At 48.9% G+C, this 14,695-nt stretch overlaps 5 protein-coding genes across 5 annotated transcripts; 1 reads left to right on the top strand and 4 right to left on the bottom strand.

The window, feature by feature from the left end:
* Positions 1–1,198: 1,198 nt before the first annotated feature.
* Positions 1,199–2,928, top strand: N7511_010499 (histidine phosphatase family protein; the record flags this gene model as incomplete). The annotated part of the gene is made up of 3 exons (XM_057132876.1): positions 1,199–1,322; positions 1,394–1,547; positions 1,599–2,928. The coding sequence occupies 3 exons, from the start codon at positions 1,199–1,201 to the stop codon at positions 2,926–2,928; spliced, it is 1,608 nt and encodes a 535-aa protein (XP_056980864.1).
* Positions 2,929–3,178: 250 nt separating this feature from the next.
* Positions 3,179–4,473, bottom strand: N7511_010498 (carbon-nitrogen hydrolase family protein; the record flags this gene model as incomplete). Its single annotated transcript, XM_057132875.1, has 5 exons — positions 3,179–3,346; positions 3,402–3,446; positions 3,502–3,714; positions 3,781–4,271; positions 4,326–4,473. The coding sequence occupies 5 exons, from the start codon at positions 4,471–4,473 to the stop codon at positions 3,179–3,181; spliced, it is 1,065 nt and encodes a 354-aa protein (XP_056980863.1).
* A 1,066-nt stretch (positions 4,474–5,539) lies between these two features.
* On the bottom strand, positions 5,540–6,646 carry N7511_010497 (alkene reductase; the record flags this gene model as incomplete). Its single annotated transcript, XM_057132874.1, has 1 exon — positions 5,540–6,646. The coding sequence occupies one exon, from the start codon at positions 6,644–6,646 to the stop codon at positions 5,540–5,542; it is 1,107 nt and encodes a 368-aa protein (XP_056980862.1).
* Positions 6,647–7,131: 485 nt separating this feature from the next.
* Positions 7,132–8,842, bottom strand: N7511_010496 (N-ethylmaleimide reductase; the record flags this gene model as incomplete). Its single annotated transcript, XM_057132873.1, has 6 exons — positions 7,132–7,422; positions 7,489–7,873; positions 7,932–8,050; positions 8,127–8,404; positions 8,463–8,753; positions 8,815–8,842. The coding sequence occupies 6 exons, from the start codon at positions 8,840–8,842 to the stop codon at positions 7,132–7,134; spliced, it is 1,392 nt and encodes a 463-aa protein (XP_056980861.1).
* A 1,248-nt stretch (positions 8,843–10,090) lies between these two features.
* N7511_010495 (uncharacterized protein) lies at positions 10,091–11,593 on the bottom strand (the record flags this gene model as incomplete). Its single annotated transcript, XM_057132872.1, has 1 exon — positions 10,091–11,593. The coding sequence occupies one exon, from the start codon at positions 11,591–11,593 to the stop codon at positions 10,091–10,093; it is 1,503 nt and encodes a 500-aa protein (XP_056980860.1).
* Between the last annotated feature and the right edge of the window lie 3,102 nt (positions 11,594–14,695).

Below are 14,695 nucleotides of genomic sequence, written 5' to 3'. Positions count from 1 at the left end.
GTTGTGAATATAAATTGAGAGGCAGCCGGAAGTATCTACACAATCATATATTTTAGAAACTTGAAAAATTCTCTGATGTAAGAGAGAGCTAGCATAGAGCTGTAATAGTCTCCTTCAATCTGAACTCACGTTCCAGGCTATTGCTGAACCCTGTTTCGGAGAATTCCAGATAGATGGGGCTTTCATTAACAAGGGGCGCCAGCCATAGCACAGATTTCTTAGAAGAGAAGCTCAGATGGTGGTTGACGTCCACCAAAGGGGCATTAACCTCCTCCACTTTGGCAATGCAAATTGAGTCCAGCGCGGGTCATTCCGCTCCGGTGTATAGAATTATCCAACCCAACGAACAGGAAAATATATCAGACGGCTTCAATCGTATTGCCATGAAATATCTCTCTCAGCACAGCGGTCAAATCTTTGAAAGAGGCCGCTACCAGATGGATAGAATCTAGAAAAGCGAGGCTAATCACGATTTCCGAAAAACAGGGTAGAAAGGGCTCTGCCGCGTGACCATCCTGTCAGTGCCGACACCTGCATGACTAGCTCTCTCATATTTTTCAAGCTAGTTCTCATCTCCCGGATCCATTTCTATCATGGTTGCATGCATAAGTTCCTAAGTGCACAAGGGGCACCTCTACCCGGCCGTAGGAAGACTATGGGAATCTTACTAACCCAATACACCTTACGTAGGCATTTGTTCACCTTTCAAGACGGTCAGCATTCCGATCATACGAATACGAGATTAGATCGTTAGCCCAGCATGCAAAAAGCGTCCAGTGCGCGAATAATGCAAGCGGGAATCAAGAGTCGCGAGATTCATGAATCACCTTGAAAAAACCCGCGAGCTAAGCAAGCACGTTGTTCAACTGCTGCATCGAATAGGTGGGTGTTGCATGTCCTGCGGGACGTTGATTGGCTGCAGAGGCTCCACCCACCGAAAGAAGCTCTTAGCCTCCCCACGTGCCAGACTCGACGATCATGATTGATTTGGGCCTCAAGCTTCACTACAACGATGAAGCCCCAATTCCAGAGGATCTGGTCGCGTACCCTAAGCGAGATGAATAGGTCAATGATGGCGTTCGGGGCTGCAAGGGCAAAGACTCATGTATAAAGCCCATGATCGTACTCAGTAACGTTATAGAATCCACATTTCCTTCCATCCTTCTCTTGCATTGCATTGCGTACGCCACTTGCCACAATGGCTACTAAGAGCTTTGTTTCTTTAATCGCTCTGGCTGCCGGTGTTGAAGCTGGCGCCATTAAGCAAAAAGCGACTGCGACACAGCCCAATTGGTTCCAGACCTCTCCTGATAACTACGCGGGTAAGTGAATAAAAGATCTTCTCATGCAGCTGATCTGTACGAGAGTACAACGATGTTAACATTTGAAACAGGCACTACGGCAACTGGCGCTGCTCCTTTCCTCGCAGCAAGCAATCCAGCTCCCTTCGGCGAGGCAACTTATGTTCCCAATGCCCCCTTGGAAACATCTGAGCCCATCAGTGGAGCAGGTGGGAAGAATATCTTCCAAATTATGGGTGATCTAAGGTACATTCCAACACTGATCTCATAAGTGACTTGGGCTAACCCCATATAAAGCCCGTACTCCCCCTCCAGTGAAGGATTTGGAGTAAAAGAGTACCCTCTACCCAAGGGTACAAACATTACCCACATGCACCTGCTGCAGCGTCACGGCTCAAGATATCCCTCTTCATCAGAAGGACTGGATACATGGGGCGCCACCATCCAAAAAGCCGTTGCCGAGGGCGCCGTTTTCACAGGCGCGCTCGAATTCCTAAACGACTGGTCCTACCAGCTCGGCAAAGAGATTCTCGTCCCAATTGGTCGCCAAGAGCTTTTCAACAGCGGAATTCTCAACTACTACAACTACGGCCATCTATACGATAACTCCTCCAAGATCGTCGTGCGCACCACGCTCCAGTCCCGCATGCTAGAGAGCGCAGAGAACTTCCTGGCCGGATTCTTCGGCCTCGACTGGACCAAGAATGCCAATATTTTGGCAACAATCGACCCCGCCACTACGGGTGTAACACCCTGCGCCAACGAGTATACCACCATGGAGGCCAACATCGCCGAGCCACTCGGCATCTGGATGGAGACATATCTGCAAGATCGCACCGCAGCGCTCCGCAAGCTGACTGGTAACTACAACTGGACTGTGGCAGACACGTATCACGCTCAAAGTCTGTGTCCCTATGAAACCGTCAGTCTGGGCTACAGTCCCTTCTGCTCGCTATTCACCTACAAAGAATGGGAAGGATTCTCTTACCTCATGGACATTGAGTTCGCCGGTATGTCTGGCTTCTTGAGTCCTACTGGCCGTGCGCAGGGTATTGCCTGGGTTGAGGAGTTCCTCGCTCGCGTCGAGGGTCACTATGTCGATGTCCCGGCTAAGCTCACCGGTGCTAATATGACATTGGATACCAACCCTGTCACCTTCCCTCTGAACCAGAGTCTCTATTTGGAGTTCACACACGATGCAAACATCATCTCTGTCCTAACTGCATTTGGATTGACCCAATTCGACGATTTCTTGCCCACTACTGGTCCGCTTGAGAACCAGCAGTTCTCGGCTAGCAAGCTTGTTCCCTTTGCCGGTCGGTTGAATATTGAGATTATTACTTCGCCGCACAAGGTTTCGACTAAGCGGTCCGCCACCGCTGGAAAGGCCGACTACGTCTCCAGAACTGGTGAGACGAAGTATGTGCACTTTATTCAGAACCAGCGCACTATTCCTCTTCACTCGAGTTTCGCTGCTTGTGAGTACCGTGATGATGGGTGGTGTGAGCTGTCGACTTTCTTGAAGGTGCAGAAGCATAGTCTGGCTGATGCGCAGTTCCCTTATGCCTGCTCTGGTAACTGGACTCTTGGGGCTTGGGGGTCTGTTCGGGATGGTGTGCCTGCTTGAGAGGTATATTACATTTTAAAAGAATAATAGTTGTACATACATAGATGTGAACATATATAATCTAAATGAGTTATTTATACAAGTTTATTTTTTTTATTGAGAGAATTGCAGGGCGAGATTCCGCAGACCCGCAATATCAGGCAAGATCAATGAATAAGTAGTGATTTCTATCTCTTATGTTACACCTTCTATTCCGGGAACTAAGTGGATCTTAGCCAATCAGCCCTTATATCAAAAGTAGCCTCCCTATTTACTCCTGGGAGTCTGAAATGGCGTCCAGAGGAGTAGAGAGTCCAACACGGTCAATGGTGCGGGTGTAGATGACACCGCCGTTGGTGCGGTCCTCTTGAACAATCAGGTCCTTGCGGTTAGTGTCAACAAGAAGACGAATCAGGTCAGGGCGCATGTAGTGGCCACCCTAAGAGGAATGTAAGCATTGTGAAGTTGGTAGTGCAGAGCAGAGTGTGACTTACAAAGTCAGCCAAAGACTTGGTCAGGTGGATCTCATCAAGGTCGATCTATTTGTCATGTGAGTTCTGTATTCTCAAAGTAGAAGGAAGGTGAATGACTCACGTCGACGTAGAGAAGACCCTGGAAGTCCTTGTCGGGGTGAGGAACAAGGTTCTGACCATCAGGGCCGTAGATACGGCCGTTTCCGTTGTAAATACGAGGATCTTCAAGCTCTTTACCAGGAGGGGTGTTGACCTTGATACCCTCAGCAGTGATAGTCTGCCAAGGAGCAAGAGTGAAGGAGCCAGTCTCAATAGCATAGGCAGGGGTAACGAGCTGGGCAGTCTTGTCAGTCATCAGATCACGTTTTCGCCTCGATAAAAAAAAAGAAGGGAGTATTACATCTGCGTTTGCCTCGGCCACGTTGGTGTAGGGGTCGGGGTACTTCAGGGTCTCCTTGCCCGGGTACAGAGGCCAGGCAGCGATGTGAACCTGCTCGCCGCGGGAGGCGGCATGAGCCTTCAGGAAGGGGTTCATGTTCTCCCAGCAGTTGAGGTGGCCGATACGGCCGATCTCAGTGTCCATAACAGATTCGGTGGTATCACCGGTGCCGTCGCCGAAGACGAGGCGCTCGACGTGGGTGGCTTTGATCTTGCGGCGATGGTTGACCACATCACCGGCTGGGTTGATCATGATCTGCGTGGTGTACAGACTTGCAAGGTCGACTTCGGAGTATCCAAGAGAGACCCAAATCTTGTTGTTCTTCGCAGCCTCGCGGATGCGGCGCATTTCCTCGGAGTCAGAGGGAAGACTGTTCTCACGGTACTTCTTGAGCAGAGGAAGGCTCTCCTGGTAGTTGACCTTCCAGGCCCAGTAAGGGTAACCGGGGATCCCTATTTCATCTGTTAGTTAAGAAGAATTGATGTAGTTAGAAAGATGCTGCCTACAAAGCTCCGGGAAAGCAATCAGCTTGCAGCCATTCTCGCCGGCCTCGTTGATCCAGTGGATGGTGCGGCGGACAGACTCCTGGAGGTCGAACCAACCAGGCTCAGCGTTGACGGCAGCAGCCTTGTACTTCTTAAGAGCAGGAACCATGGTGACGAGATTGATGTTTTGCTTTGATGAGCTAGATGAGAGTGATGTAGAATGATGTTTCTTTTGCTGATCGAGGAAACGGGCACGTTTTATAGATTTCAAGCTACATTCGTTAATCTCCTACGAAACCATCACAAACATCCCAGACCCCGAGATTCAGAGTCAAGAGCATCAGCAGATCCGGAAGCTCTCGGGTTCGGGAAATGCTGAAACTCGGATGCATGTTTGGTGTATAGAGTGGTGAAGTCGAAGTACACAGACAGGTCCGGGATTTGCTCAGATGTGGTGTGATGCCATGTGAGACGCTATAAGCTTAGTGATTTGCATCGCAACTCTAGATTGAATCCGGGGTTTGCGGGGTCTGCTTTGGGTCAGGCCATGAAGGGATTTGCCGCACCTTAAATCCCGAGCTTATAGCTGCGTTTCAAATCCCGATCTCAACCCCAACGAGATTAATTGAGCAATATTTCACTGTATAATCTTCTATGAGCGTACAAGAGGCATAAATTGCTCAACAGAGTTCTATGCTGCCATTGGATCACAATTCCATGTATACTTGGGCCGGGTCAGGCCTATGTATAAGGCTTGACCTGAGTGATTCACAACATTTTGATAAAACTCTCTCAATGTAAGAATATGACATAAGGCGTTTAACATGAATAAGTCTGAACATGCAAAGGGGAAAAAACACAAACCAAAGTAGAATGAGGTATGCCACCTAACGGCTTCGACTTGAAACCCCGAGCCTATTAGATCACCGTGAGAGATTACATTTATCTCATCATTGGGGGGACATTACTGAAAAATCTTAGAATAGCCCAAATCCCGAAAGACCGAACAGTGTGAAGTTTTGTATCTGACTCAGCTCGACAAGTTCGTTGAAACATCAAATCGTGCCCAACTTCGGGGTTTGTATGAGCCGATTAAGCCTGTAAACCTCACGCAACATTTCCACGGCCCAACCATTGACAGATTCAGACGTTCCGTTATCCGCGGATAGCCGCGTCAAGTTTCGAAATGGAAAATTGAGATCTGATTTGCATACATGTCTTCAAGCTCAAGTTGACTAAGCCTTCACCTTCACCCCTTCCAGATACTCCTTGCCAAAAGGGTAGTCCGAATAACCTAGAACCGACTCTAACGAATAGAAAGTTTCTCTATTGTAGGCATTGAGCTCCAGGCCCTCCTTGATCCGGTATACAAGATCCGGGTTCGAGATAAAGTGACGACCAAACATGACCACAATATCCTTGCCTGGGTACTTCTTATTCACAAGATCATCAGCTTCCTGAGGAGTATATCCACCAGCAACAAGAAGAACCCCATGCCAGAGATCATATGCAAAGTCTAGCTGATCACGACCATCATGGTCCATGGCACCAGAGATCCGCGACTCCACGAGATGTAGATAGGCCAAGCCTGACCGACTGGCGTTGTGAATCACATCCGTATATTGCGGGATTGGATCTTCCATTCTCATACCCTGGAACGTACTCCAGGGACTCAGTCGAAGCCCCACACGGTCAGAGCCGATTTCATCGACGACAGATTCGACGACCTCGTTGAGAAGACGCGATCTATTCGACACACTGCCGCCATACTCATCATCGCGCGCATTGCTGACATCCTGGATGAACTGATCGAGGAGAAAACCATTGGCGCCATGGATTTCAACGCCATCGAATCCCGCCCTGATAGCATTTATCGAAGCATCCGTGAATTCCCGAACGGTTTGTTTGATTTCTTGGACTGTCATGGCCTGTGGTGTCACGGCTCCATCATGCATTGGAATAGCGCTAGGTGCAACGATAGGAACGCCCTCCTTTTTAGCGACTTCATCATCCGCAGCACGACCCATGGCAAATAACTGGCAGAATATGTAACATCCTTTTCGGTGGACTTCGTCGGTGATGGTTCGCCACGCAGAAACTTGGTCTTCGTGCCATATTCCTGGTGCATGAGTGAAGCCGCCGCATGTTGCTGAGATAAAAGTCCCTTCGCTGATGATGAGGGTACCAGGTACAGCTGCTCTTTGGCTGTAGTATTCCTTCATCAGGGGTGTCGGGATTCGATCTTCAGTTGCTCGGAAGCGAGTAAGGGGAGCCATTCCAATGCGATGCTTCACTTCTACTTGGCCGATCTGAAGAGGGTTGAAAAGACGCGATTGAGGCATAATTTGGGATTTTGGAACGTTTTCAGGTATAATTAAAAGATAAGAATATGACTGCAATCTGCGTTGTGTCCAGGTATTTATACCCGCTGTTTGAAAATATGGCGAGGCGTTTAGGTAAATGTCATAGAATCATTTTGTACAGTTAGGGCAAAGAGATTCTTCCCAAAAAGGAAGGGAGATATAGCCAATTGAGGAAAGGCCAAATATGCCATTGAGAGCCAATCATCTGCTAGATGGGGAGGGCAGACCCAACTAATATCTGCACTAAAGCGTCATCCGGGATCTTGAGATAGTTCATTGACTAGCAACCGATTACAAATACATGCAGAAAGTCCAATCTTCCATATTTGTAAGCCTATTTCTAAACCCTAAGCAAGTCTTTCCCTAGATTATAATGGGAACCAATTTACCCGTGATAAAATCTCACGTCCTGATCAAAATATATATCCACTGTGCACGGCAAATTGACTTCTGTTTCAGATTATTTAATGATCACAATACTCGAAGAACGCCTTCACTTGGGATTCAAAAGCCTTTTCCGACCAGATAAACTGCTTCAGAATTCCCAGCAGATCAGACCAAGATGAATACAATTCTTTGAGCCTTGAGGTGCGATTCAAATGCAACAATGTCAGATACCCCGATCGTATATCGCCCGTAGGAGCAAAAGCCCCACCAATATATAGCAACCACGCTAACAACTCAGGCCAATCATCCCACAAAAAATCATGATCTGCTTCTTGCAGCTTCCCGAGTAGCCTTGATGAAAGATGAGACTATTCCGCCGGAAATCAGCGCCAAGGATAGACGGGTGTGCAAGGAGCATTGGTTCATAGACTCACAGGAATAGTAGAAGTGCGCCAAAGCTTACAGCGCAGCATTGTTGAACATATATACGCCGCTAGATGGCAACACTCCGATATGGAGCAATGATTTGGTAAATGTGCCAGTCTCGACTGGATTGACGCTTGGTGGTTATCAATATGCGCCATGGCGATTGTATCCTCCTTTTCGAAATAGGTAGACTCTCGGATACACTGCAATGCAAAGACATCCTTGAGCACCTCAACGAAGCTCGAACCAAGTAACTGAGAGTGGGCCTGGAATCCAGGTGGCAGGGTAAAGAATTGCCGAGTAAAAGGATCTCTTTCCCATTGCAGTTCGGCAAAGGTCGTGTGGTCGACCACTCGGTTGGATCCAGTCATGACGGAAGCATTCAAGTCTGACCTATGGGGAATTAGTATATGTGAGAAGGGTTGTTGAAGTGCTTTGGATGCTCACTTACCAGAATATCGCACGCTTTATACCATCACTGAGAAACACACCTTTTCTCCCACATATGTCAAGAATCTGTTGTATTGCACCCATGTGAAGTTGAACTTGACGCGGTACTCCAAGTTGAGCCTGTGTAGTTTAGTAGTTAGCGGCTTGTAGCTTCTTGGCAGACATGCACAATCGAGGAAGAGAGCATTGCACGAACCTCCACTCCAGCCAACAGCAAGATAGCACCGAGTGTTGATTCCGCGGTGGCCAGATCTGGAGAGTTCATCCTTTGACGAATGGAGCTAAGAGCTTGACCTTTATATCGGAGGCATTCGGCGTCAATACAGCCATTAGTGATGGCAAATGAGAATGTAAGCATAGCTGCACTCAGAAGGGCATGGTCATCGAGCCCTTTGCGTAGAATAGGGCGGAAATTCTGGAGCACAAGCTCATCTGAAACACTAAACACTGGCTCTGTGGCATGCTGCAATTTACCTAGATCATATTAAGTGAGTGTCTGTCGCTGGTTCCGGGGCTCCCGTGAAGATCTCACATCGACTAAACAACGCCTGTAACTTCGGTGACTCTGCGGCGAGCATTTGGAACGCACTAGACTCCTCTGCAGATAAGGTGATTTTCGGTGCAAGACGAGGACGTGGTGTCTTTTTCTTATCCAAATTGCGGCTAGAGCCACCTTTCAAAGATACGACATGGAAATTGAGACCCGACTTTTGCTGGAGCTTGCGTTTGTTCTCGAGACCGCGAGCTACAGCATGAGATCGGGCTATGCGCTTTGCTGTACGGCCATCTGGGCTCTTGGAAGAAACAAAATGGAATTTACTGTCTGAGAAAGACATTCAACGGTGAGCAAAACGGTTATAGAGTTGTCACGAAACTTAACGTACCCAGATTGGGATTATTGTGTTCCGCCATCGGAACAAGACGTTATAACAACTAATCTAGAACACAAAAAAGTAAGTAAACCTGTTCCCATGCCAAGATCATGCGGGTAAAAAGTAGGCTGTCGCTGTCGCAACCCCGAGATCGTAGCGTGGCGGGGGCGTAGGTTGATTACAAATCCGAATTTGTATCTAACTATCTCACCTGGGCAACAATCAGGGAAATGAAACAAATTAGGTGGGCAGGGAATTTGGGATTTGAGTTTCGAAACTCAAAAGATCATAAATGGACACCCTAAGGTACTGGACGTGAACATATCATAATATTGCACATACGGACAAGGCAAACCGGCCGGAAATTAATCTTGATGCTGATGACTTCTCACAGTAGTACTCGATTGTATAACTTGGATATAACGTACTGTTTTTTCCAAAATTTATTTTCTTAATATAGATGCTCATAATTTGCCATGTGAGACAACAGTACAGGGTCCAAGATGACGCCCAGAAGCGAATTTAGTGCTTCGGATGGTATCACCCACAAAGAAGCCAGTCACCAGCGACGTATGTCTCAAACTTAAATCCAAAAGCCAAGCTTTGGACCTGATGGTCCCAATTACATCATAAGTGTAACGCAGGGTCCAATGTAGACAGCGAAGTACAAGTACTCAATTCTTCAACTATAGTTCGTCGTGGCGAGGAAACTCAACGCAAGGACAAAGAATACAAGAGGGCTAGAAGTAATGAGTCCAGTGGCGGAAGCCACTTATGAGTAACCTTTATTTCCAGTATTCGAACATACAATTTTAATAACACAAATGATAACTTAATACATCGCCAGTGGAGGTATCATCGCTGTGGGATCCAGAATCCATGCACAAAAGAGCGTAGAAAAGCAAAAAATAGACAGCGGTATGAGTGGTAATGAGGGTGCGAGTAGGATAGAGAGATAGAAGTAAGTGAGATATAGAGAGGGTAGACATGACAAAAACCCATTTTTTGGAAAGAGCCAGGAACACCCATGAGAAAATGCAGATATATAGTAATACACCCCAACTCGAAGGACATGGCAACAGTTGAATGCCGTATCGCCAAAGGAGTTCACATACCACCTGCAGCGATCATACCAGTGACCGCACTTTTCCATTGTTTTCGTGATAGCACATAGAGAGGGAAGGAGATAGAGGTAGAGACGGAAAATTAATTGAGTTAGGATCAAGAGGGGGAAAAGGAACAAGAGAGAAGAGCATGACGCGAGTTCCGTTTTATAGTGTGATAATGTTCAAGGACGAGGCCAAGTCCCCTGAATCGGCGGCAACGGGCCTCCAGAGACAGACGCAGACGGGACAGGAGGCCCCCCTCGTGCAGTAGGCGGGATAGGAGTAGAAGGATAAGATGGTGGGTTAGTTGTAGGCCAGGAAGCCTGACCTTGACCCTGACTCTGAACGGGGTCCAACATTCTCGGTTTGGGAGGACCCGCTGGGGCTGGCTGTGTGCCTGACACAGATCGGCCAGAGTCCGCGCCTGACCACGTGGCTGCGCCTGCTGGATCGGCATTTGGGACGTGGGCTGGTTGGCTGGAGCGTGGAGAAGGGGGTCTTGGGGGTAAAGAGGCCGGGGGCATTGTTCGGCTCAGCTGGTCACGATAGAAATCTCGTTCCGAGTGGTAATGGTCTCGCTGTTGGACTAGGGAGCGGAGTTCGTCACTCTGTCGTCGGATTGTTTCCATACTTCGTTGGATTTCCTCTTGCTGGGCCGTAAGTCGCTGCTCCAATTGCATTTCGTTGCGTTTACGATTGCGGAATCGGCGTGATGCATCGCTGTTGGCTTTGCGTTTTTCGGCCTGGCTAGATGATCCTGACCGCATGTCTAGTACGCATGGTATCATACCTGGTGGGAAAGCACCGCTTTGTGGAGTTCCCGCCCTGGATGATGTCTCTTCTGCTTTGATCCTTGGGCCTGCTGGCGCAGGAACACCCCGGCTCTGAGGCTCCATTGTCATATACGGGGAAACCGCTGGGTATGCCGGGGCACTGTGTGGAATGGAAACGCTAGTCACAGCCGGAGAAGCCCGGCCAAACTGGCCAAACGTCGAATGAGGCGTAATGGGACTCGTTTCTTGTGAATTCGGGTTGGTGAGAGGACCTGGTCCCGCGCTGGTCCGGCGCGAATGAAGCCTAGGTGTAGAATGAAGCGAAGCCGGCACAGGAGGCTGTGTGCCTGTGATGGATGCGATTGAGCGTAGACCGGTGGTCTCTGTTGGATGAGGCGAACTGGGGGCGGGGGGTCGTGGGCCCATGAAAGGTTCCTGGGGAACTAGAGGTGACTGTGCAACGCTCGACTGACCGGAAGTCCTGCCACCCCCGCCAACAAACCTGGCCGAGGGTGAGCCTGGATTCATGAGAGCTCTTGTATGGGACCTCGGGGACAATGGAAGCGGTGCCAATGGGAGACCCGGACGGACTGTGGGTGAGGAACCTTGAGGTCGAGGTGAGGATGATGGGCCTGGGAGACTGAGAGGCTCCCGTTTGCTGGACGGCATCTCAGCAGCTGGCTGGGATGTCGGATTTAGGATTGCATGAACGCCGATGGGTCGCGATGACAGCGACTCCAGCGGCGGTTCTACCGGTCCATACGGATGCCATGACTGAGGTCGGGTCCGAAGAGGTGGTCGACGGGCTGGGTTTCGGTTGCCTGCAGGCCCATGCTCATTGCTGATCGCGCGGTCATCTGCTTGAAGCGCTTCTCTAGTCAAAGACCCTGCACGTCGACGATCCCTCGACATAGAATGCGAATCGTCCTCGGCGGACCGGGAATTAGGGCATGACCGAGGTCCCCCTCTCTCCTCGTCGCTGGAGGTTCCTCGAGTATGAGAGAGGGAGGACGATGGTGATGGATAGCGATGATCCGCTGAATAGAGTGACAATGTCGATGGATGACGGGGACCAGAATACGGCGCGTTCAACACGCTGATTCCTAGAGCAGCCACGGTGGGTAGCTATGAAATGGAAGCTTAGGGGGACGTAGAAGAGCCTCCCAATTGAGGCTAGACAGATTCAGATATATCAAAAGAGATCAATGCGTCAAGTAATCAGAGAGAGGGGAAAGAAAGAGCAAATGGGGAAAAGGGAAGAACAAGCTCTAATAAGAAATGAGGACAGCGGTGAGAAGTGATCTTGTCCACGGAAGTTGGGCATCTCCAGGGAGACTTCTCACGGGAACACATTGGGCTCCTCTTTTGGGGTGAAAATAATAATAGAAAATCCGAAAACCAGAAAATACCCAAGAAATATTCAGGAACAACCAATGAAAATCACCGAGAATCCTGTAGGTTATCTAAAAAGAAGAGGCCGGGGAAAGCGTCATGCACAATCATAGTGCGCCGTGGCCATGGACGTGGACAGGGACCGGTGGAGACCGAGTTTTCTTTTCTTTTCTTTTCTTTTGTTTTTTTTTTTTTGTTTGGCTCTTGACCGGTTTAGGATTTGTTTTCTTTTGTCTTTTTAGGGATCTTTTGGGGGGGGGGTAATCTTTTGGTCCTTTGATGTCAGGCTCTCGGAAGGTTTTTTGGACGGGCTTCGTGATATAGTATATGTGGACCACGGAACTATGGAACTATGGAATGTTTGCTCCATGCTATTTCGCCATGACGGCATATTCAGTCTCGCAGGGAAAGTCACTAGTTGTCTAGGAGTCTCAGGTGTCCCATCCATACCGTCTTGGGGCTAGGGTGAGGCAATCACTAGTTGCCTAGTCCTGTCAATTTCCGGAGGACCAAATTCGAAGTATATCATCCAACGTGAGGTCGATCAGAGCCCGTTGGGGGAATGATGGGAAACAAAAAAAAAGTTTAAGTGATTTGCGTGTGTCTCATGAACCTAATCCCTTCTGGATGTTGTGCATTCCCCGTGTCCCGGTAAAAGGGGCCGTTGCCGGCCGTTAGGGGGGAAATGCAGGACTTCGGAAGACTATTGGCGTTCACCGGTCATTGACGGGTCGGTGTGGTTGGCTAGCGAGATAGACTAGAGGTGTTAGTGGATTTCATGGAGTTGGTAAACGGGAATTCAATTTACGCGAGTATCAGGGGAGGGGGGAGGAGGAAAGGTAGAAGATTCTACGTCATTGGGGGTAACGCAAGAGTACAGGCAATCCTACAGTATAAGTGATGCTCAGTGCGTACCTATGTCCGAGACTTTGATCTAGACTCGTACAAACAGCACCCAGGAGAGCTGTCCAGCAAAGTCCAGCAAAGTCAATAGCTCAGTTGACAGCTTGTTTTCTACCTTTCTCCACGATCGGACGTGCGGAAAGGGATCCGGCCTTTTCCCCTAGCCTCACGATGTGAGCTGCATGAACTGAGGAAATGGAGACCAGACTCCGCGTGGCAAAAGGGTCAAATAGGCGGAGATCCAGGTCCCCACAAAGTGGAGAAGGCCTTTCTCAGCTGAAGTTTCGCACGAAAAAGCTCTCCGCTTGACAGCTACAGGTGAGAGTGAGAGTGTGAGAGTGAGAGACAGGGAGAAAGATGTGGTGATAGATCCTTTGCAGAAGTTTCCGAGGTTGGGTTCTTGAAGTTCCCCGACGAATCGACTTGGAGTCCACAGGTCTGATAGATCCAGTGAACATGACTGGTCAGATCTAGGGGCTGAAAGAAGTAAAAAGTGGCTTGCACCTCAAACCACCGAATCCAAAGTGTCGGGTGGTTGACTCCCGCCTAGGCAGGTGGTTACGACTATCCCCGAGAACGCCCCGGGTCGGATGCGTGGAACTTGCCGATTTCAGATCATAGAGATCATTGACCGGAACGTTCAATATCCTCGATCCTAACGTCTGTATGTATCAGGTCTTCTAGAACCTTTTTCAATAGTCTCTGGAGAAGGCATCCCGGGGCTCCACTCAATAGTCGGGCAATTCTTGCCTGAGAGAATTGTTTCACCCCTTTTTTGGTGGAATCTTGTGCATTTCTTCAAGAACCAAGGGGGGCCTGTTCACAGGATCTCCGATTATCTCGTGTCCGCTGCAACCGCGACTGCAAGCAAGAAGGAATTCTCCCCCTCAAAAAAAAAAAAAAGAAAACAAATCAATGGGAACTGAGCTAAACAAAAACAAGAATAGCTTTGTCCAACACAGAAGAATCTAGACCAAAAGTGGGAAAAGGCGTACATCACCATGTAGATCCAAGCCCCATGTCGCTGGCATCTTCACCGAGTCCACAGGACACACAGTTCACCGTGTAGCACACACCGAATATCCAGCAAACCAGTGCCTGCATCATCCTGCAGGACCCGCAACAAAAAGAAAAGAAAAGAAAAGAAATAGAATGGGCAGTGCTGGGCCTCGCCCACGCGTGTTTTTCTCAAGATCGGACGGATTGTAAATCGGACCCGGCAAAAAAACAAGAAACTATGGCCTACATAATGTGAGATCGACATGGAACAAATGCTGATTCGATGTGTAGCTTTCTTTTCCACACCCCTTGCGGTGGACAAAAAGACCTGACAGCGATCCGGACCGTCGCTGTTCGCCCGTTTGCTGATCGTCGACCCACTCTGCATATCCGGAGTGTCCTGTACCAGTAGGATGTACAGTACTGTAGGATGTAGGATGGAAGATGTGGGATGTAGCCTGTAGGATGTACTGTACATGGGTAGTCCAGGCATGGGTGCTTTTGTCTGCGAATAGGGCCTCTGCCATTACCGCCTTTTTGTCATGATTTTTGAAATGCATGGTCGATCCATTGGATGTGGTGACATGTGAAGTATGTGCTAAACTAGGCTACAGTATGATACCGAGGGTCGCCTTATAAGAAGTGCTGTATGTACATGCAGCAATCAGGCAGTTTACATGTAACCAGTCCGATAGTCCGGACCGATCAGGCGTCCGATTT

This window comes from Penicillium nucicola, assembly GCF_028828085.1.
Source record: "Penicillium nucicola strain IBT 29836 chromosome Unknown utg000010l, whole genome shotgun sequence".
In the NCBI taxonomy this organism is placed as follows: domain Eukaryota; kingdom Fungi; phylum Ascomycota; class Eurotiomycetes; order Eurotiales; family Aspergillaceae; genus Penicillium; species Penicillium nucicola.
Note: the sequence above shows the minus strand (reverse complement) of the source record. Positions and strands in the feature narration are given on the sequence as shown.